Source organism: Gopherus evgoodei, chromosome 8 (assembly GCF_007399415.2).
Source record: "Gopherus evgoodei ecotype Sinaloan lineage chromosome 8, rGopEvg1_v1.p, whole genome shotgun sequence".
NCBI lineage: Eukaryota > Metazoa > Chordata > Testudines > Testudinidae > Gopherus > Gopherus evgoodei.
Window position 1 is genome coordinate 54,822,196 of NC_044329.1, and position 20,949 is coordinate 54,843,144.

Below are 20,949 nucleotides of genomic sequence, written 5' to 3' on the forward strand. Positions count from 1 at the left end.
TTGGACCTTGAACGCAGAGCAATTCCCTCCTTTTATCCCTGGGCCAAGATGATTTTTAAATTAACCCGTTTCTTTCCTTAATAGACAAATTTGCTCACCCTGTGTTAGGGCTTTTTGGTGATTAAACGCTTCTTTTAGATGTATGATCTTATTTAGATTGAAGTACCTTCTAGTGGGCATTGTTTAGATGGATTTTTACGCGTGTAAATATTCCATTTTTCTAAATACCTGCAGGTTGTTGAACCATAATGTACGTACATGTAATATGCTGGGGTACCCTAGGGGGTGAGGTGGAATGTTTAGACTGCCCCCCCCCCACCCATTTTCCACTTACACACACAGGGAGGGTGCCCTGTCTGCGCTAGCGGCTCATAAACTAAGGATTTTTCCCTACAGGGTACTTACACAGGAGAGGCTAACGAGGATGGCCACGACCCTCCTACACCTTCCTTTAGCAAAGAGCGTCGGCTAGTCTCTCGGAGACGGCGCCGCTTACTTTGATTGCATCCAGTGAGATGATCAGACTGTCAGTAGCCCACACAGAAAGGAAAGGGGAAGGGAAGATGGGTACACACACTTCTGGACCCAGGCAGCTTTCTCACCGGACAATGCCAGGCCAAGTCAGCCTACCATGGGTCGGACCTCCTAAAGATCCACTAGTTACTGGGCTTGCGTTAGAGTAGTCCTGGTCACGAGCTTTTGCTTTACAGGGTACTCTGGGCGTCTTCCGGTAACAGTCACTTACACTGGCCCCCAGTACCATTTTGCATCTGATCTTGCTTTTTAGCTACAACAGGGAGAGAGTGCACTAGGACATAGGGTCTCCCTTTTCTAGACAGGTCCCTCCTTTGTCCCTGCACTATTCCTAACCTGCTTTTTGGATCCTTGCACTCTGCCAGACAGAGGGAAGAACTGGAGCTACAGTGGGGTATTTTTACAAGAGCTCTCCATACAAACAGCTTCAGAAGCTACCCATTTACTGACAAAACAGGAATAATTGGAGGATCATGTTATAATTAAGTGATCCTTCCGGTGGCCACCTTTCTGGTCCTTTAGTTGATATTGAGGCCAGTCTACTATACAGAACTTTTTAGTTGTTTTTAGTTAGTGGATCTGATCCAAGCACTTCCCAATTCGCTAGAATGCATTCTAAGGGTGTACACCGGGCCCTGCCTGTACTTTGTCCCTGCCCCATATCCTAGGGTGACACTGGGTGTCCCCAGGTCATAACAGGCAAAAATCCAGACCACTGGACTGTTCCTACCTTATCCAAGGGACCGGTTCCTCACCATCGCCCTCAACTGCTTCTCCACTACTCGAGCGCGTTGCACCGTTGTGCCCTCTGGGGTCAGTCGAACTGCGTTTCCGCCGAGGCCCCCGTTGAAGTCACCGGTGCACGCTGGGCGTCGGTTGTCGCCGCAATCCGTCGACCCCCAGAAGGGATCCAGGCAAGGCTAATTTTAGCCTCAATGCCCCACGTTGGGCACCAAGAACTGTTGCCGGCAGATAACTGCCTGACGCCAAGCAACAGCGGGGGGGGGGGTTTGTCGCCTGGTGTGCCGCGCCAATAAACACACCAGGATGGAGAAGCAAACCAAGTTTATTTGAGATCTCAAAGCGGTGCAGGGAGATTGACTCAGATCAAGCACACCTAAAACAAGCAGTTTGTTTTTTTATATTCATGAGAACTTTTTTCACTGACTAGCAATTTCCTATTTCCCCTCCCTCTTTTTCCTTTCTTCCCCTGTAGCAATTACGTAAGCGCAGGTACATTAAGTAATTTTGGCCGCGGCAGCTTGTTAGTAAGTTTTCCTTTTGTAAGTTATTTTGTCCTTTTGCTAAAGGTGCACAGGCCTCATTATTTCTGCTTTAGACCAGTTAGAACTGTTGCAACTGATAACGGCTGTTACACCTGGCCTTTTAGGTCGATTAAAGTTCAAACATGGAGGGACTCTTGTCTGCTGAGGCCTAAAACCAGGAAGGCTCCATACTCTTGTGGCCTTCCACCCTCCTGAGTTACGTAGGGTTATGCTTAGTGACACCAACAGCTTCCTCCTAGCAATGGCCAAGGCGGGTGTCTAGAACTCCAGGGAGAGGATGTTGGCTGAGGGGGTTCTCTGCGACTGTAGGGCCTAATTCCGATCCTTCTTCCATTCACGCATCTGGGCAGGGTTCTGCTGGGCCACATCCACCTTGCTCCCTTGACAGCTTTGGGTGCTGTCCAGGGTTCTCTGCTTGGTGTCCCCTTCAGGTTCCCTATTTTTGACCCTTTGGCCTTCACACTCATTCTTGTTTTTTTTTTCCATTGGCCCCTGTAATTACCTGAGTTTCTAGGCTCTCTGGATTCTCCCTGGAACCCAATAGGAACACCCTTTTGCAGCTGGCCGGCCTGATTTTGTCACACTACTGAAAGGTCAGCTGTGGATGTTTTCCAACCTCACAACATATCTCAGTAACAGATATAGCAATACTTCATAACTTCACATTCAATTATAGTATATACATTTCAACAGGATATTGCGGTCCAACAGATCAAGACTTTTAAAATGATACCTCAGAAGGCACGCGTTGTACAAAACATATCATAATCACGTGGCAGTGGTGAATATCGGGGTTCCAGCATGCTACTTTGTGGTACTGAGTGTCACAGAGGTCCAGTTTGAGACATGTTGAGATGGCAGCTGGATGTTCAGGGAGAGATATTGGAGAGACATTGAAGATGGATAGGGAGATGTGGAAGTCATTAGTATAGAGTTGATAGCAAACCCTGGAGAATGACTGACAGAGTATGAAGGGATGGCAGAAAGGGATTGAGAACAGGGTCCTGTAGAGAACACTGGTAGAGAGAGGGAAGAAGGAAGAAGATGGGAAAGAGAAAGAGTAAATGGATGAACTACCGAGTGATATGTGACAGCAATGAACAGGGTTAAAAGACAAGATGGGGTCATAGGCAAGAGTCTGTCATAAATGGGAAAAAGGGGCTACAACTCCAAAATGTTTGAAACCACAGAACTATATAAACCAAGCCCTAATGTGGACTCATGGAAACCTGTCAAACAGACCCTCTGTATGCTATATAACTAGGGCCCTTTGTTTCTGGCTTTTATTTTGTTTAAAATTCCTAGGAAAGTTAGTGGTGTTTAGTACACATATTAAAAAAAGGGGTGAAAATCAGTGGCAAAAATTAACTTCACAGTATCGGGATTAATAATGGTGAATGAGAGAACACAAAAAAACAGAAAATAGAGAAGAGGGCCAGTCGGTTAGCAGGAGAAATGGACAGGGACTATCACTCAGCTCCCTGTCCATCTTTGGGGCTGCACTCAACAGCTGGGGCCAGCAGGGGGCTCTCTCCAACTGGGGGCCTAGTGACAGCCTTCCATTCCCTATGGGCCTGTTACTGCAGTGCTTAGGTGGTCTCATCTGCTGAGACCAGACTTCCTGCCTGTCTGGCTGCCCCACTGTGCAACTGTAGCAGTCACCAACCAGAGGTTGCTCTCTTCTGTGCAGGCACCCTGTGCCTCAATACTGAATTTTTCAGGGAAATTCAGTAAAAAGCAAAAATGGAGGACCCTATGTTTGATCTGTGTAAAATTGTTAGTGACCATTTTGCTGTTCGCTTTCTATTATGTAAATATTCCTAGTAATATCTCCCTGTTTCTCTTTCTCTCACTCTGAGTCAATGGTATTGTTCTTTTCAGCCATCAGCATTGATGACTCAGTTCTTTAGGTAACCCTGGAATGACAGGTAGGCTTTGTTTGACTACCTTTGACCGTAGGGTTTTCACTGGGAAGTAATATTTGTGCTTGCTCTTCAGGGGAGCATACGTGTCCCAGATGGGCTCTGGCAACATCCCATTCGCCGGAACAAGTTCAAATACCTCATAGACCATCCCATCTGTTTGACGGGAGCTGGAAGGTAAGTAAACTGGGGGTAAGGGAGATGTTGAAAGTGGAGAAAGATGAGGGCTGGGAACATCCCTACTCTTCATGTCTAATGACTGTGATAAACACTCAGGTATTGGCTGGGAAATAAACAAGTGGAAGTGCTGCCCAACAATCTGGAGAGATTTTTCAGGGCAAGATGTTTTCCTTTGAGGTCATATGGTTTCTTTTTGGAATTACTCTTTTCCACAGGAGTTAAGTCTCACACATATGTATAATCCAGGATTGCTGTGAGGAAGCCCTGCCTGTCTTTAATAAATTTGGAAGAGGATGCAGATCTCCTATAGCCTTATGGCAGCTCCTTGTAATTTAACATTGTATTAGTCATGCCAGGGAAGTGATAATGTTCCAATCATATGCTGTCCTTACCAGAAATTAGACACACACATATTTTGGCACATCAGTGACAACAAGGCTGAAAAGCAACCCCCTGACCAGTGTTATTGCAGACAGTAGTTCCTGGCAGATTCAACTTCAATGAAATAATTAAGATGGCTAAAAATATCACTGTGTCACCCTTCATTGGCCAAGTGTGACAAGATTCCAGGTATAGCCTTCATCAGGATGCACAGCATAATCCCCCCTTAGATTGTGATTAGCATTAGGAGAGAAGTGGAGTGCCTGGTGATGAGCTCAATGAGCAAGCACTTTCCTCTATTTCTTCAGGGATGTCTCATTTCTATATGACATAGCTGGAAAAGAAGATGGACAAAAGATGTCTCCAGCAAGCCCTTTAGCTGAACCACATCATTATGATTCATCCATGACTAGTGCTGTGAGTGCTAAAGTTTGATAAATCTTTCTCATTTCATTTGAGCCCTTGAACATAGTGATCAAAAGATTTCTTCACCAGTCTGAAACCCTGCTGATTCTTCTTTACCTTTCCCGGTATTAATGTATGTTTAAGAGCAAGATATTTATAATAATAGTCACTGTGGGAATGGTGGAAAGTGTAATTCAGTTACTCCCTTTCAGCCTGTCTCAGCTGGAGTGCCTGCAGAGAATGGTGCAAGAGCTCTGGTTTCGTGGGATTTCAGTTCAAACTCTGTCAGGTCTAGCTTTTTCCGGCCATAATTGTTGTAAGCAATAATATAGCCACACTAACTGTAGGGGGGGATGGGGGCCACAGCTGTCTTGCAGGCATCACTGTACAGAATGCTGTGCTTTCATTTTGAACCCTTCCATTTTGGTGTGGCTATAAAGATTTTAAATTTGAATCAGCTTTAGGTGTAGATTTAGGGGTGAATTTTCATTTGCACTCTGCATTGCTCTAACTCTGTGAGAGTTTGGCTGATGTTGGTCTGTGTTGGATTTAGGCCTGGTTTCCCACCCAGCACAGTCTTTTAATCTGTTACCCTGTTACCCTTTGATCTAATAACTCACTGCTTTTTTTGTGGCAATACAATTTCTTCAGCAGCAGAAAACCTCCCATATCACAGTTGGAATTCAGACACACGTTTATTTTATGTCATTAATTTACATTTATTTTAGATTTGTGAAGTGCACCAATCATCTAGGTTCTAAATTCATACATGGAGAAATGGGAAAGCAGTACAGAAAGCTTCTGCATAAGGCTTGCTCTCTAAGCAACCACAACAAATATCCCTTCTTGGGGACAGTGGGGGTTTGTGCGCAGCTTTTACCAATGCATTTCGTGTTCTGATGTCTCCATTCTGTCCTTCGCAGACAAGTGTAGCAGATAGCCTTGTCCCTGAAGAATTTCACATTGTGAAGAACAAAGGAGTCCTGGGCTTGGAGTATTATGATGAGTGAGTGCTTCTATGATTTACAGAGAATTCTCCTCAAGGTTTAATGGCCTGCCTTGCACTATAGAGTGGGGCAAGGTAACAAGGCCAAGAACACTGGCCAAATATATGCAACCTAATCAAGGGGTGAAAAGTATATAAAGTCTGGTTTAACAGTTGTGTTAAGAGCATATCTAGAAAAACGGCTGCAGAAGAGATGTCAGGCAACACCTGTCCCTGCAGAGCTGTCTGAGCAATGCTCTTGCATCCATTGCTGTGTGATGGCTAACGAGGGCTAAACCTCTCTTTTTTTTTATTTTTCATTTCTCTGACTACCTCTCAAGAATTGGGCTGTCAAATGTATTTCTGGTTGGGTCTGAATGTGACAGTAGAAATCTAATGAGACCACAGAATTACAGACATATAGGGCTGGAAGGGTCCTCAAGAGGTCATCGAGTCTTGTCATTTGAGGACAATGCTGTGAGACTCCTTAAAGTCTTTGTTGGCTTTTGTATGAGTTTAATTGGAATGTGTCTGTCTTTTTACACTCTATCTACCTTTTAGAACTGCATTCTGCAATAAAGCTAGAAAGATTCTCTCATCCTACATAGTGGATCTTCATTGCCACAGTTGAAATCCTGAAGCTACCCCCTCAGGTTTTCCACCTTTTAGTCCTCCTGGCTGTGAGGCTTGAATTGAGTTCACCAAACCTTGACCAAAGAAGTCTAGAGAGAGTCCTTTTAAATCCTCAACACCATGCCTTAAATTTGTTGGAGTCTCGTATTCTGTTCCTTCTTTCTCCATCAGGGAATAAAAGATTGAGATTAGGAATTAAATCCCAGACTTCTGAGTGGCAGAATATATAATGTTAATATAAGTAATATTAATAATAATATTAGTATTGTGTGTTATACTTTTTTTATTTATTTGTATTATGGTAGCACCCCCGACATGCACCAGAAATCCATTGTGCTATGTGTTGTACAAACACGGAACAAAAGGGCAGTCCCTTCCTCACAGAGCTTACATTTTATACAGCACCTTTGAGGTAGTCCTGAATTCCACAACGAAGCCAGAATATTGTCTGAGGCAGGTTTTAAAATTTATGTTTGTTTTACAGTAAATACACAACTCTACTTGAAGATAGTGAAAATAGACTGCGGCTATTCCCATCCATGTGAGTACTGCCCTGCACCATGTTGCTATTAGAAAAAGTGACAGTATGGATTTAATTTCTATGTAATACCTTATAACATTTTATATAAACTAATGACACTTCTTTTCTACCATGGAATTTTAGGAAACCATCTGGGAGATTAGAGGTCATCCAGCTAATGAAGGTGATGGACACCATGCTGGAGAAGGCTGGAGTAGATGATGAGCAAATTGGGATAACAGGACCTTCACAGGTAATGTCTTGTAAAAATCCTGAGAAATATTATCTCCTCTACGCTAGAGTTTATCCCCTGCAATATTTAAGGGGTCTCCCAGTTGTTTAATTCTAATGCTATATGCTACTGTGGGTCTTGCTTCTCATCCTGGTACTACTAATGGAGACTGTTCCTTGTTGAGGGTACCCTCTTGGGATTTGGTCTAATTTATGAAGACTGACAGGTTGGCTCCAGGGCATTAGGTGTTGGTCTTTCTTGGTGCAAATGTTGCCAACGGGATATGTTTTGAATGGCTAGTGTGAAAGAATTAAAGCAGCAGATTCCCAATCTCCTGATTGTGACTACAAAAGGAGACCGAACACTACTGATGCAAATTGACTGGAGATGTTAAATACTGGGCCTTCAGAAGCCTGTCCAAGCTTGAAACAGGATGTCAGAGACTCTCCCTATCTTAGGGCTATCTTCAGGCTTTCCATGTACAGAAATGGGGCAGATTTGGACATAGAGGGTGAGACATTAAAAAGCACTCAGTATCTGCCTAACTGTTCCCATTGGAGTTAACCGAAGGCTCCCATCAACTTTGATGGGAGCAGAGTTAGGCCAGTACTGAGCACTTTTGAAAACCATACTATTGAACTCATGCACAATGACTCCTTCTCCAGTTCGCTCTGCATTACCATTTTCTTCTGAAAAAGAAATCTATCACAAGGGTTTTGTTTTTTAAAACCGAACTTTGTCCAGGATTCCTTTATTCCAAAGTCATTGCTGTCAAGGAGTAAATTCCTTGAGAAAGCCTGCAAAGATCCTGGTTTTGTTTTTTGCCAGTTGCACAATGTATTGGAGGTGCTGAAGACAGAGCAGAACATTTACAACATAGTGTTCCATGAGCTGATTCGACAGGTCAGTGTGGATTGTGCAGAGAGAGGAGAACTGCTTTCTAAGCTTAGGTGAGAATTCATAGAGTTCTCTTTCAGATTATGGCTGCGTTCTGACTAGCCTGGTATTTCATAAAACCATGTTGCCTCCAAGAATGTTAAGAATAATTAACTGTCACTCTCCTCCGCACCGCTGCCCTGTTCTCTATAAGTGATGTCTAGTGGGAGAAGCTGTGAATAGGATAGCTGAGAGCTCCTTTGTGATCAAGGTTTTTACACGATTCTCTCAGAGATCCTGTATTTGACACAACTGAATAATCCTAGAATGTTAAAATCCTGGCTTCAAATGCTAGGAAGTTTATATTATAGAAATTTCCATACTCAGTGGAAAGAGGACCCTCCTATTAGATTCTGGATTAGCAGATGTGATTCTCAGAAAGGTAAGACAATTTCCCCTGTTTACTGTCTCTATCTATTACAGGCAGAGGTATGTGCATCTGCTGGATCGAATCCCCCAACAGATGAGAAACCTTTACAAAGAAATGATGGCACAACGAGTAATGGACAGGCACATTACAGAAGAGTTATACAACTTCAAGGAATCTGTTGGACAGCTGACCAGGTCTGAATCATGATTAATCTTCAGAAATCTACCTTCTGTTCAGTAGATTTGTTGGGTGTGCTGCTTGTCCATGGTTTCTGCTCCCATGTTATATGCTGTGGGTCAGAGCAATATTAACCATCTCACAGCTGTCTTACCTCTTATGCAAAGCTTTCTCCCCACATTCTTAATACCAGTCCTGTAGAACTGTAGCATAGGATGGCAGCAAAGTCTCTTCCTTTTCTTCAAATCAGGGTGGAAAACAATCAATGGTTATTTAAAAAAATAAAAACCTCACATTTGTTTTAAATTTAAATTGAACTTTCTTTAAATTGAATTGAAAAATAAACCTATTTAAAAATAAATTTGAAATGATAGCCTATGTTAAGACCTAAGTGAATTATTGTCTATTTAAATCATTTAAATTAAATACAAAAAATATTAAGTAATGAATATTTGCTGCTAAATTTTAAAGAATGTCAAACCATTGAACTGATGGTAGTCATTTCCTAGGCATCTGGAACCAATGTATGAAGTGTTAAATTAGCTTTTGACAGCAGTAGCCTCTTCTGCTTGTTCAGAGAGGATATTTTCTTCATTTTAGTTTATTCGGGTAGTTCAGTTCAATGACTAGTTCATTCAAAGTTAAAAAACCACTTGGGAGTTGAAAAAATCAGGAAAGCTTGTTTTCCTCTTCCAAACTATGAATAAAAACTAGGTGTGAGAGGATGAGATTTACTAGTTCTAAAATGTTGAAGGACCTGGTGACCAGAAACAGTCAGTTCAATTCTTTAAATACAAATAATACCTTCTTTGTTTAATAAATTGGTTAGTTTTAAATGCAAAACTTATTTTGATAAACTTTTTGATTTTTTTGGCATATTTCAACATATTTAAAATAGTTTTAATTAATAAATAGAATGCTGTTTTGGTGCATTTTTAATTGAATTTGAATTTCCATCAATACAGAGTTTTGACACAAATCACAAGTAAATAATTAATCATCATCTAGTAAATATGAAATGCATCATTCACCATTTCTAACTTAAAAAATGGAAAGCTAAGAATCAGAATAAATGGATGGTAAGCTATATTATTGCTTAAATAAATGTGTACAGGTATGGTGTATCTTCCTTGTTTGCAAAATGAAACACTAAGCTTAGTGTAAGGACTATATTTAGTTGCAAATCAATATGTTTTCTGCTACCAATCAATGAGAATCAACCTTTCTGTAGGAAAATAACTAAAAAGTACTAATGCAAAGCATGATTAAAGTTGATGATTTAAATCAAGATTTTCTTCTTGCTAATTTCAATCATGATTAAAATCAATGATTTAAATAGCTTTGATTTAAATCCATCCATCTTGTTTGAAATGTTATGCAAAACTGTCTGCAGAGGGAGAGCTTTAAGCAAAACGTGTGCACAAGAAGACCATAGAGTTTTGTGTGCACTGGAAGGACATAAAGATCCCTTAAGATGAGATGATTGACTGTTTGTGGAAGGGAAGCACACAAGACAACTAAAGGCACTCTAGATTGAGATTGGTAGGTTGACTCTGAATTGTTCTGATTGCAGCAGGCTGTGAAATGACTGTTCTATGCTATTCTAGTGAGCTATGTGAGGTCCGAGAACACGACTTCAGGGTGACAAGAGAAGCAGAACGGGCCCATGAGGAGCTGGCTGATGCAGTGCGGGATGCTGAGCTGAATGCAAAGTGAGTTCCTTCAGCCGAGGGAAGGTTGGAGCAATATGGTGTTTTTGAGTTGAAGGCAAAGCACATATTTCTTCTATTGTCTCACAGGTGACGTGGCCCAGTGTTTACTCTCTGTGGGAAGGGATGTGGCACACTGATTTCTCTCTCTTTAGGGCATTGTAGAGGGGGGTGGAATATTGATTTCTCTCTCTGTATGGGAAACTGCTTATTTCTGTGCAGTATATCCAACCAGGTATACTGCACAGAAATTTCTGTAATAGTGCCAAATTTCTCAAAGGGAGAAGTTGTTTTAATGTTTCAAGTTTTAACCATTAAAAGTCCTTTGTATTTGTTTTCTGTGTATTTTCACATTTTAATGATTTTTACTAAGTACTACCGCCTCCTCGTCCTCCCAGTTCTCAGTTCCCTGTCTCTTGACAGTCTGCAAAAAACATCACAGACCTCAATCTCTGAGTGGCCAACTGGTGCAGAGTGTGTCAGACTCCTGCATTGAGTTCTGAAACACCTGACCTAGGGAAGGTTGCATTATGAATAGAACAGTCAGCCTAAGCTCAGCACAGACTTGTCTCCAGACTTGTTGGGAGCTCACAGTGGGAATATCAGTAAAAGGGCTTGTCAAGGTTTTTTCCCCCACTTTGAACTTTAGAGTACAAATGTGGGGACCTGCATGAACACTTCTAAGCTTAATTACTAGCTTAGATCTGGTAACACTGCCACCAGCCAGAAATTCAATGTCTGGCGCACTCCCTGTCCCCCACAAACTTTCCCCTCCCTGGGTTGCCTTGAGGGACTTCACCAATTCCCTGGTGAACACAGATCCAAACCCCTTGGATCTTAAAACAAGGAGAAATTAACCATCCCCTTCCTTTCCCCCCACCAGGGCCAGCTTTAGGAAGTGCGGGGCCCAATTCGAACAGTTTTGACGGGGCCCCAGCAAGGATGACCAAAAAAAAGCGCTTAAAAACAACCATTCTCCCCTCTTGATGTATTTGATTTCCTCCTCCAAACCTCCCTCTCTCTTACCTGGAGTTCACAGCACTAAGTACCAGCTGGGAGCTTTTTTCCTGGGTTACATGACATGATCCCAACTTTAGTTCTGAAACAGACACAGGCAGGCACAAACTCACCCTCAAACAGCAACACCCTGAAAACCACAACACCAACCCAATATTACAAACCTAGGGGGAATGACAGGGTCAAACACTCACTGTCGGAAGCCCCAGCAGCTGTTCAGATGAGTGAGGTCCACTGCAGAGATTCCTGTGTCTCCCACCAGACCAGAAGCTCCCTCGGGGTCTCCTCCAGGCTCCAGGTGACTGCTGGGGGGAGGGGAGGGGAGGGGATGGGAGGAAGGCTGCAAGCACGTGTGCCTTCTCCCCTCTCCCCCCTCCTGACCTGCAATACCCAGCGGCTGTCTCTGCCTCAGCCTTCTGCCGGCCAGCATCTCTCATTGCCTAACAGCAACAGCTGCTGCTTCGGGAAGACGCAGAACTTTGCTTCAGGGAGACAGCTGGCCAGTGCGGGGCCCCCTTCAGGGGCGGGGCCTGATTCGGAGGAATCGGGCAAATCGGCCTAAAGCTGGCCCTGCCCCCCACCAATCCCTGGTGAGTCCAGATCCAATCCCCTTGGATCTTAAAACAAGGAGAAATTAGCTCTCCCCCCTCCTTTCCCCCCACCAGTCCCTGGTGAGTCCAGATCCAATCCCCTTGGATCTTAAAACAAGGAAAAATCAATCAGGTTCTTTAAAAGAAAGCTTTTAATTAAAGAAAGAAAAGGTAAAAATCATCTCTGTAAAATCAGGATGGAAAATACTTTACAGGATACTCAGATTCATATAGCCCAGAGCAAACCCCCTCTAGCCTTAGATTCAAAGTTACAGCAAACAGAGGTAAACAGCAAACAGAGGTAAACAGCAAACAGAGGTAAAAATCCTTCCAGCAAGAAGAAACATTTACAAGTTGAGAAAACAAACATAAGACTAACACGCCTTGCCTAGCTAATTACTTACAAGTTTGAAACATGAGAGACTGATTCAGACAGATTTGGAGAGCCTGGATTGATGTCCCGTCCCTCTCAGTCCCGAGAGCGAACAACAACAACAAAACAAAAAGCACAAACAAAGACTTCCCTCCACCAAGATTTGAAAGTATCTTGTCCCCCTGTTGGTCCTCTGGTCAGGTGTCAGCCAGGTATACTGAGCTTCTTAACCCTTTACAGGTAAAGAGACATTAACCCATAACTATCTGTTTATGACAGGGCTTATTTGGGATTCAGGGAAAGGAGCTGTAGATTGGCAGGGCCTGCAGAGTGTGGTAATTGAGGAAGGAGATCTGGCTGAAGCAGGTATATGAGAAATGTTTGGGAGCTGTGGGAAAGATAAAAAACTAGGTTAGGAGGAGGGGGATGTGAATTCCAGTAGTGTACCTCTGTCATCTTCTATGCAGTGTAATTGTAGCTGTATCAGTCTCAGGATGTTAGAGAAACAAGATGGGTGAGGTAATATCTTTTATTGGACCAATTTTTGTTGGTGAGATAGACCAGCTTTGGAGCCACACAGAGCTCTTCTTCAGGTCTGGGAAAGATACTCCGATTAAATTGTAATAAATTAAGTAAACTTATGCTAAACAATCTGTTCCACCTTGCATTTAGCGTGTCTCTCTCACCAAGAGAAGTTGGTCCAATAAAAGATATTGTATTACCTCACCCACACCTTGTCTCTCTGTCTTCTTCTCTCAGTCTTGTGGAAGAATATCGTGAGTTGTATGAGTTACAAAGAGCAAGGCTTGAGACCCAGCTGCTCCAGTTAACCCAAGAGAAAGAAATCTGGAGCTCAGCTACATATGACCTGGCAATGAAGGTAGGTACAGACAGCATCATGGAGGACACTGCCTTACTGCAGGATACAAACCATTGTAACTAAAACTCCTGTTCCAGGATTTCCAAAGGTTTTATTTAACTGAAATCTTGTGCTCCCAGACCTGCCAAGACTGCTTTTCTCAGGGGACTGTTGCTTTTTGGCTCTTTTAACTGTGGAAACTGACAGATATATATTGCTTTTTCTGGTGCTAATCTTCAGGCTCAGTGCCAGAGGATTTCATATGAATCAGAGAGTGGCTTGTGTTTTTTCAGAAATAGTGTCACTAAAATGCTTCCTTGACGTTTCTCAAAGTTTAGATTATCCAACCCAGATTCCCTAGACTTTTTCTGTAATTTCAAGAATATATTTTACTTTCTTTTTCTACTGTGTCCACATTGGTGGTCTCTTATTTTATCCCATTCAAGTTAAACATTTGCTGTGAGAACTTCTTGGAGTTGTCTGGTAGTTTTTCAGGTTGTTTCTTAGGATGAGGTAGCAATAGTTCTGCAGAAACAGAGTGGGAACACATTTTTTTTTGGCTCTCTGAGTTTCCCATGGACAACATTATTAGTCTTTCAAAGTACATCTGTTCAGAGTTATTGGCGATGGCTTGATATGTTTACATTTCCTTTTGATATTTTTCCTTTTAAGAGATTATTAATGTCCAGATTCTTCCACTCTTGCTCATCCTGAGTAGTACCTTACTTCATCTCTTGAGGACTATTTTTACCAAGAAAAATACAATATTGGAAATATGGTACAGACATTTTTGATATATGTGGTACCTATCATAAATGCCATATGTGGTTTCTGTTACAGTTTAACTTTAAAAGGCGCATTACCCTGATGGTTTGTGCCTGAATTTGAGTAAGTTAATGCAAATTTACAATCTATTGTTATTTGACCAAAGTTATTGCCTTCCAGAGAGCCCCACTAAGCTTCAAACCATGGGCTTTAGTTGTTCTACTGCCACTTTTACATACAGGAGCCATCTGCTGGGATGTAATCGAGCATGGGCTCACCATTGTTACTTATAAAATACTCGGATACCTTGCATATCATGTGGAATAAAAGCCAAAAGTTGCTGAGCAGTCCTTTAAATCTCCATCCCTACTAGCTGGGATGTGTTGGGCTTTGGCCATCCTCCATCACACAGTGAATCATTCTAAGGAGGTTCCTGCTGGCGTTTAAGCTCAAGTGAGGTAGTGTGGTAAGGAAGTTCTCTCCTCCTCAAGGAGTGTTCTTGGATTGTTAATCAAACCAATGACAGTAGGTGGCTTTACCACACACTTTGGTTCTGCTGTTGCATGCTGCTCATTTATTCGCTATGGTGGTCATTGGCACTTAGGTAGCCATTTTTTATGGAGTTCTGTTCTACAAACTGTTCTCTGTGAGGCCTATGACAGCAACGTCTATTCAGATCTTTCTCTCCAAATGGCCAGGCTGTCATGTGTCTGGTGATGAGGGGAGACAGTTGTCCAGGGCCTGGGCTTTTAGTGGAAGGCGGGCCTCTCAATGGGTCTGCACAGCAGGATGTCTGTGATGCGCAGCAGCGCTGGTAAGAGACTGGTCTGTATTTCCTGGCCCTTTCTCATGCCATGAGTCAGTGTTGAAATGGTTGATGCCCCTCTTGTATGCTGTGGGGGGTCAGTACTCACCAACCACTTTGGACAGGGACAGTCTGCCAGTGTTTGGGTACAGTACCTGGCAATAATATGTGCAGCAGGAGGAGTTCACGCTAGTGCCACCTGCTCCAGTGGGGAGTCAGCCAGGAGCAGGTGTTGGGAAGACACAACAAGCACTCACTGTGACAGCAGAAGGGCAGCCCTGGGCCGTCCTGAGCCACTTGATAAGCTGGACAGGGCAAAAAGAGGCAACAATGGAGCAGGGGGCTAAAACAGTGAGGGGCAGAGACAGGGTAGTGAAAGAATTGGAGAGAGCCAAGGGAAAAGGACTGAGAACAACAGCAAAAGTAGGTGAGGGATGTTTGAAAGAAAAATGAGATGGGGCAGACATATGAGGGGAGCAGCAAATGGGAGGAGTAACCCCAAGCGGGGAGCAGAGGCAAGGAAAAGCAAGGGCAGACATTGATGAGAAACAGACTCAAGGTGAGAGGGTGAGTCCTGCAGTAGGGGAGGCAGGGCTAGAAGAGATAACAGCCTCTCTGGGAGTGTGGGGTCACTGTAGGGGACAGGTGACAGGAAGGCAGAAGATTACCTGTCCTAGCCCTGTAAATCCTGTCACAGCTCTGCCCATAGTGTCTTATAGCTTAGGGAGTGCTAGTGTGAAGTCAGCTTTTCAGGGTACGTTTCTTACACAGTGGAGCTTGGGTCACTTATCTCCTGGGTTGTCCTCTAACCTCCTCACCACTCCCAAAAAAGCCAGTATAAGTAACTGTGTTCCTTGCAGGTGATCGAAAGAAACCAGCTCACGTTGTCTCGCAAGCTCTATGTTAGTGAAAAGGCATGGACCAAAGTCATCAAACACTTCATAGTGCTTCTGGCATCACAGGTAGAGTCCTGTTTATGATGTATGACTGTGGTGTGGAGAAGGCTATGTTTGAAGAGCTTGTGTCTGTGCAGGGTCCATCTGTCTCAGTGCAGGATTTCATGTTTCTCAGTTACTATTTGAACTTTAAAGTTTTGGCTCAGGTTTGAATGAATGGTATGGTTTGAATAGGTTCTCTATCTCCCCCTTTCTCTTTCTCTCTGTTCCTCTCCCTACTGATCCTTTTTTCTCCTGTCCCATCGCTTTGTCCTCAGCTTTCTTCGTCTCTCTGTTTTTCCTTCTCTCCATGGCTTTTCCTACTTTGATCCCTCTGTTCATCCTCAGAAGACCAAGCCAAATCAATGCTAGTGTAATTGTATCCTCAACAGTGCTGGCCTGGCACATTTGCCTTCTGATGTTTCAGCACAAATACAAAACTCAGGTGCTGAGCTGAGTCATGTGTGCCTCAGTCCTAATGCCACTAGTGAAATGTCCAGCTTCCAAGGTCATTGTGAATGCTGTGGAACTGCAGAACATTTTCCAGCTAGCAGTCTATGAAGTGGGTACTTCTTCAGACATCTGAGTGGTCATTGTTCTGATCCCAGTGAAATGGAAGGTCCCTTGTCTTATGGCTCTCCCATTCTTTCTTGTGATGCACACAGGACACAGCAGACCTTTCCAATTTGCAGGAGATGACTGAGCAGTTCAGGGAGCTGTTGAACCGCATTGGAGTTGAAGTGGAACATGCTGAAAACTCCAGCAGGGAGAAGTTGCGAATGGTTCAGAATGGCCTCACCAAGTGGATGCAGTACTTCCAGGACAATGCTTTGTGAGTGTCCAGGAGTTATTGTTTAATTTAGGCAGTGGTACACTGGCTACCTCCACCACCTTTATATGACAGAAAATTGCAGTACACTAAACCTGGCAGCCCATATTCAGGCAAAACCACCATTACTTGGAGGATTTGGCTCACTGGATGCAAGCTGCATACACCTTACCATTGTTCTGTTAGGTTTGACATCTGTTTATTTTGAAAACCTTGTCCACAGCTGAAATCTGTCAGCTACAGTATGGTGATGTAGACTTCTGTTCATGCCTTCTGCAAGAATTCTGTCTTACTCCCCCCCGAACAGCAGAAAACAAAAGATTTCACAGTAAACTATGAGATCTGTTTGTCTGTTACCATGAGGATTTTGAAGCAAATGGGGAGAAATGATCACCTAAGATGAAACATTACTAAAATACAGGCATTCAAGATAACATCCAGCACCTCAGAGGCAGTGTAGCTTGTAAGGTTTTTAGACCATCTATTTGTGCTGTGTTTTTTCAATGCCGAGTACAATGAGGTCCTGGTTCATGACTGGGGCTCCTGAGACTTCCACAATGAATGTAATGAATAATAATAATGACAAGGATAAAGGTTGATTGTCTCTAAATGAAGGGAAGAAATAAATAATAGATCCTATCTATTGGAAGGACTATACTACATCCTAAGTACTAATACACACTAAGGGCTTGTCTACACTGGCAAGTTTTATCACCAAAAACTGGCTTTTGGAGACAAAACAGCAATAGCATACACACTGCAGTGTGACTTTAAAAAAAAACAACAACGCCTAGTTTTGGCGACAAAAAACTTCCATCCCTGTGAGAGACTTTTGTCTTTTCTCCTCCCTTTATTGTCAACAAACATGGAGTGTAGACTCCACAGGGTTTTTTTCGATTTTATTGGCCTCCAGAAAGTATCCCACAATTCTCATGCTGCCGGTTTGAACTTTGCTGCCCTGCAGCAATTTCCCCCCCCCACCCCCTTGCAAGCCCTGGGAATTTTAGATCTAATTTCCTGCTTCCTGGCTTCCCAGAGGAGCTTCCCAGGAGGCTTCCCAGGTGAGCATGGCTGGCTATCGCACCAAACATGGTCCCGCTTAGACCACTGATGAGTTGTTGGATCTGATCAGTATATAGGGAGAGGAGTCTGTTCAGTGCAAGTGACCCGTAGGAATCAGGACACATATGGGCAAATTTCTCGAGGCTTGTGCGAAAAGGGCTATGATTGGGACACGCAGCAGTACAGAGTGAAGATAAAGAAGCTGAGGCAGGTGTACCATAAAGTGCAGGAGGCGAACCATCACTCCGGTGGTGCACCTAAGGCCTGCCAGTTCTATAAGGAGCCGAATGCTATCCTCAGTGGTGACCCCACCTCCATCACCGATAGCCCCGTGGATACTTCGCAGGCAGCAGAAAGAGGGGTAACCAGCAGGCTGAAATTCTGGATGAAGAAGTTGAGCTAGAAGAGGATGTGGTGCTCCCGACGGGATCGCCCAGTGGGGCAGGCAGCCAGAAACTTTTTTCCACTTCAGAAATACTCAACGGGGAGAAGGAAGCAGATGAGACTCTGGGTAAGTTGCTGTGGCTTATGTAGGGAATTGAAAAGTGGGAGGCGGGTAGTTTTTTCTGTGAGCTGGACATTGACCTGTGTAGCTAATCTGCATGGCCAAGCAGGGTGTCAGTGGACATCGAGACCTGTAGAGAATCCTCCAGAGAGAGGCTCTGGAAAGTTTCCAAGAGGTACTTGTTAATCCTCTGCCATAGATTCCAAGGGATGGCAGCCTTGTTAGTTCCCCCATTTTGGAAAACTGTACCATGCCATTTAGCAATCACTGGAGCCGGGACCAAAGCAGCACATAGCTGAGCTACATATAGACCAGGGTGAAAGCCACAAGCATTCAGCAGTTGTGCCCTGGTATATCTGGTCACCCACAACAGTGAGATGTTAGCCAGCAGGTTGGCCGCCTGTGAAAAAGAGTGGGATAATTTTAGAATGAGTTCCCTGGAAAGCTGCCCTGAAAGCCATGACCTTTTTGTCCGTACGCACAACTTCCCCCCACTCCCGACACTCACCATGATTGGGGTGCTCGTGAAGCTGTGTGCCTGCCTAGAGTCTCAGAGGGAAAATGATTTCTACTAGGAAAATACCCTTTTTACTAAAATGTTTCAGTCATTTGCTGGAATGTAACAATTCCTCTTCTGTTCAGCACAGACCTTGAAGAACACACCACACATCCTAGTGGACTGACTTTGGCAGATAAGAAAAAAACATAGGTGTAGAAAAGAAGACATGTTCTGGGAGGTGCTGCAGCACAATGAGAGACAGACCAGGGAATGGAAAGGGTGCCAGGAAGCCGAAAGGCAGGACAGAAAAGAGAATGCTGCTTTTGCCAGGCAAGCAACAGAGTGGATGATAACAGTTATGGAGGACCAGACAGAGATGCTCAAGTCTTTGATACAGCTGCCGACTGAGCAGATCTGTGGTCGGTGTCCACTGCAGCACATGCAGATGCATAATTCTTTGTCAACCCCTCCTCCCCCCATGCTCACACATTCCTTTTCACTTCACAGCACTCCTGAGTTTCCCCATCACTCCACCCCTTCTCACAGCTTGCACAGTGATAGCTGGAGCTACACACAGTTGTGAGGTTTTACCCTTTTTAACAATAAATAAAGGCTAAGGTATTCAGTGGTACAGCGTTTTTATCTGTGTTCTACAAAAGCGTATAGCATTCAATTCACTCTCGCAAAGAGGCTTGTAAAGCATTGTGTTGCATAGATCTTGGTCTGCAAAATTGTACATGGAGGCACCAGGGAAGCAACTCCAAAGCAGACGTGTTACTGCCACTCATTGTCAAAGCAGTTCCTCAAAGCCTCTAATGTTAATAGCAGCTCTCTGGGCTCCTCTGACAGCCTTAGCATCTGGCTGTTCAAACTGTGCAGCCAAGCGCTCTGCCTCAGTGCGCGACACCTGAGCAAACATTTCACCCTTAGAGTCACACAGATTATCCTTAGTGCAGCATGGGGCTATGACCATGGAAATACTTTCCTTGGTAAGGTCTATACTATCATTGAGACACCTCCAGTGAGCTTTCAAATGGCCAACGGCACATTTGACTGCCATGTGGTATCTGCTCAGCCTATTGCTAAAATGCTCCTTGCTGCTGTTCAGGTGCCCAGTGTAAGGTTTCATGAGCCAGGGCTATAAGGGGTAAGCTGGATCTCCCAGGATTACTTTGGGCATTTCCACATCCCCCACTGTGAAACTGTGGTCTGGAAAGAAAGTCCCTGCCTGCAGCTTTCTGTGCAGGCCACAGTTCCTGAAGATGCATGCATCATGTACCTTTCCAGACCAGCCTGCACTGATGTCCATGAAATGCCCCTGATGATCCACAAGCACCTGCAACAGCATGAAGTATCCCTTCCTATTGATGTATTCAGAGGCAAGGTGGTCTGGCACTAAAATTGGAATGTGTGTGCCATCAATCACCCCGCCACAGTTAGGGAAACCCATCTCTGTTACTTGGAGTAACACAGCCCCAACAGTGGACTTTCCTACTCCAAATTGATTTGCAACTGACTAGTAGCAGTCTGGATTCACCAGCTTCCACACAGCGATTGCAACATGCTTCTGTGCAGAAAGGGCAGCTCTCAATCTGGTGTCCTTGTGTCGCAGTTCGAGGGACAGCTTAGCACATAGCTCCATGAAGGTTGCTTTACGCATCCTAAAGTTCTGTACCCACTGGTCGTCATCCCACACCTGCATGACAATGCGATCCCACCAATCAGTGCTTGTTTCTCTAGCCCAGAAGCGATCTACTTTATGCAGCTGCTCTGTGAATGCACAAAGCACAGATAAGTTGCTGCCGTCCATATCACACTCGGAGGCCTGTGATTCATCCTCTGCTAACTTTGCAAGTAACTCTGAGAGTAACTGTGCTGCCACGTGCAATGTCCTCATGACAGCTAACAGCACATAGGAGAGAAGTGTGGGATCTATCCTCTCTCACTGCAGATGCTGGCGCACACTGTAAAAGAATGACAGTTGGAAAAAGGGTGCAAAAGGAAGCCAGAAACCTTTGGAAGGGTGGGACACAAAGCAGGGCATGACAGTACATTTTGCACATCCCAGGATGCGCCCTGCTCAGTTTCCACATTCTCACAACACTTAGTGATGGATGGTGTCGCCAGGCACTGTGGGATACATATCCACAGTCCATTGCTCTCACTGTCGACAAAGGTGCCCCAAATGTGGACATGATCTGTTGACAGTGGGAGCAAATGTAGACACGCTTTGGTGACTTTGCTTTTGTTGATTTTTCCTTGTCGACATTAGTTTCATCGAAAAAACTTGCCAGTGTAGACAAGCCCCAAAACAATACTTCTTCAGTGGCAATGCGGGGACAATACAGTCTTTCTTAAGGGGGAAAGTAGAGAGAAAACAATATAAAATGCAGTAACAGCTAAGCACTTTCAATACAATGTCCTGAAATAATAACTGGCT

General features: G+C 44.0%; 1 protein-coding gene across 3 annotated transcripts in view; it reads left to right on the forward strand.

Moving 5' to 3' along the window:
* Positions 1-20,949, forward strand: part of AXDND1 (axonemal dynein light chain domain containing 1) — a 68,860-nt gene that overhangs the window by 17,924 nt on the left and 29,987 nt on the right. For all 3 annotated transcript variants that reach the window (XM_030573121.1, XM_030573122.1, XM_030573123.1), the window contains exons 4-14: positions 3,819-3,919; positions 4,612-4,720; positions 5,632-5,714; positions 6,811-6,867; positions 6,991-7,099; positions 7,907-8,028; positions 8,438-8,578; positions 10,169-10,273; positions 13,010-13,130; positions 15,540-15,641; positions 16,280-16,446. In XM_030573121.1, the coding sequence (XP_030428981.1) occupies positions 3,819-3,919; positions 4,612-4,720; positions 5,632-5,714; positions 6,811-6,867; positions 6,991-7,099; positions 7,907-8,028; positions 8,438-8,578; positions 10,169-10,273; positions 13,010-13,130; positions 15,540-15,641; positions 16,280-16,446 (1,217 nt within the window). The remainder of the gene's footprint in view (positions 1-3,818; positions 3,920-4,611; positions 4,721-5,631; positions 5,715-6,810; positions 6,868-6,990; positions 7,100-7,906; positions 8,029-8,437; positions 8,579-10,168; positions 10,274-13,009; positions 13,131-15,539; positions 15,642-16,279; positions 16,447-20,949) is intronic.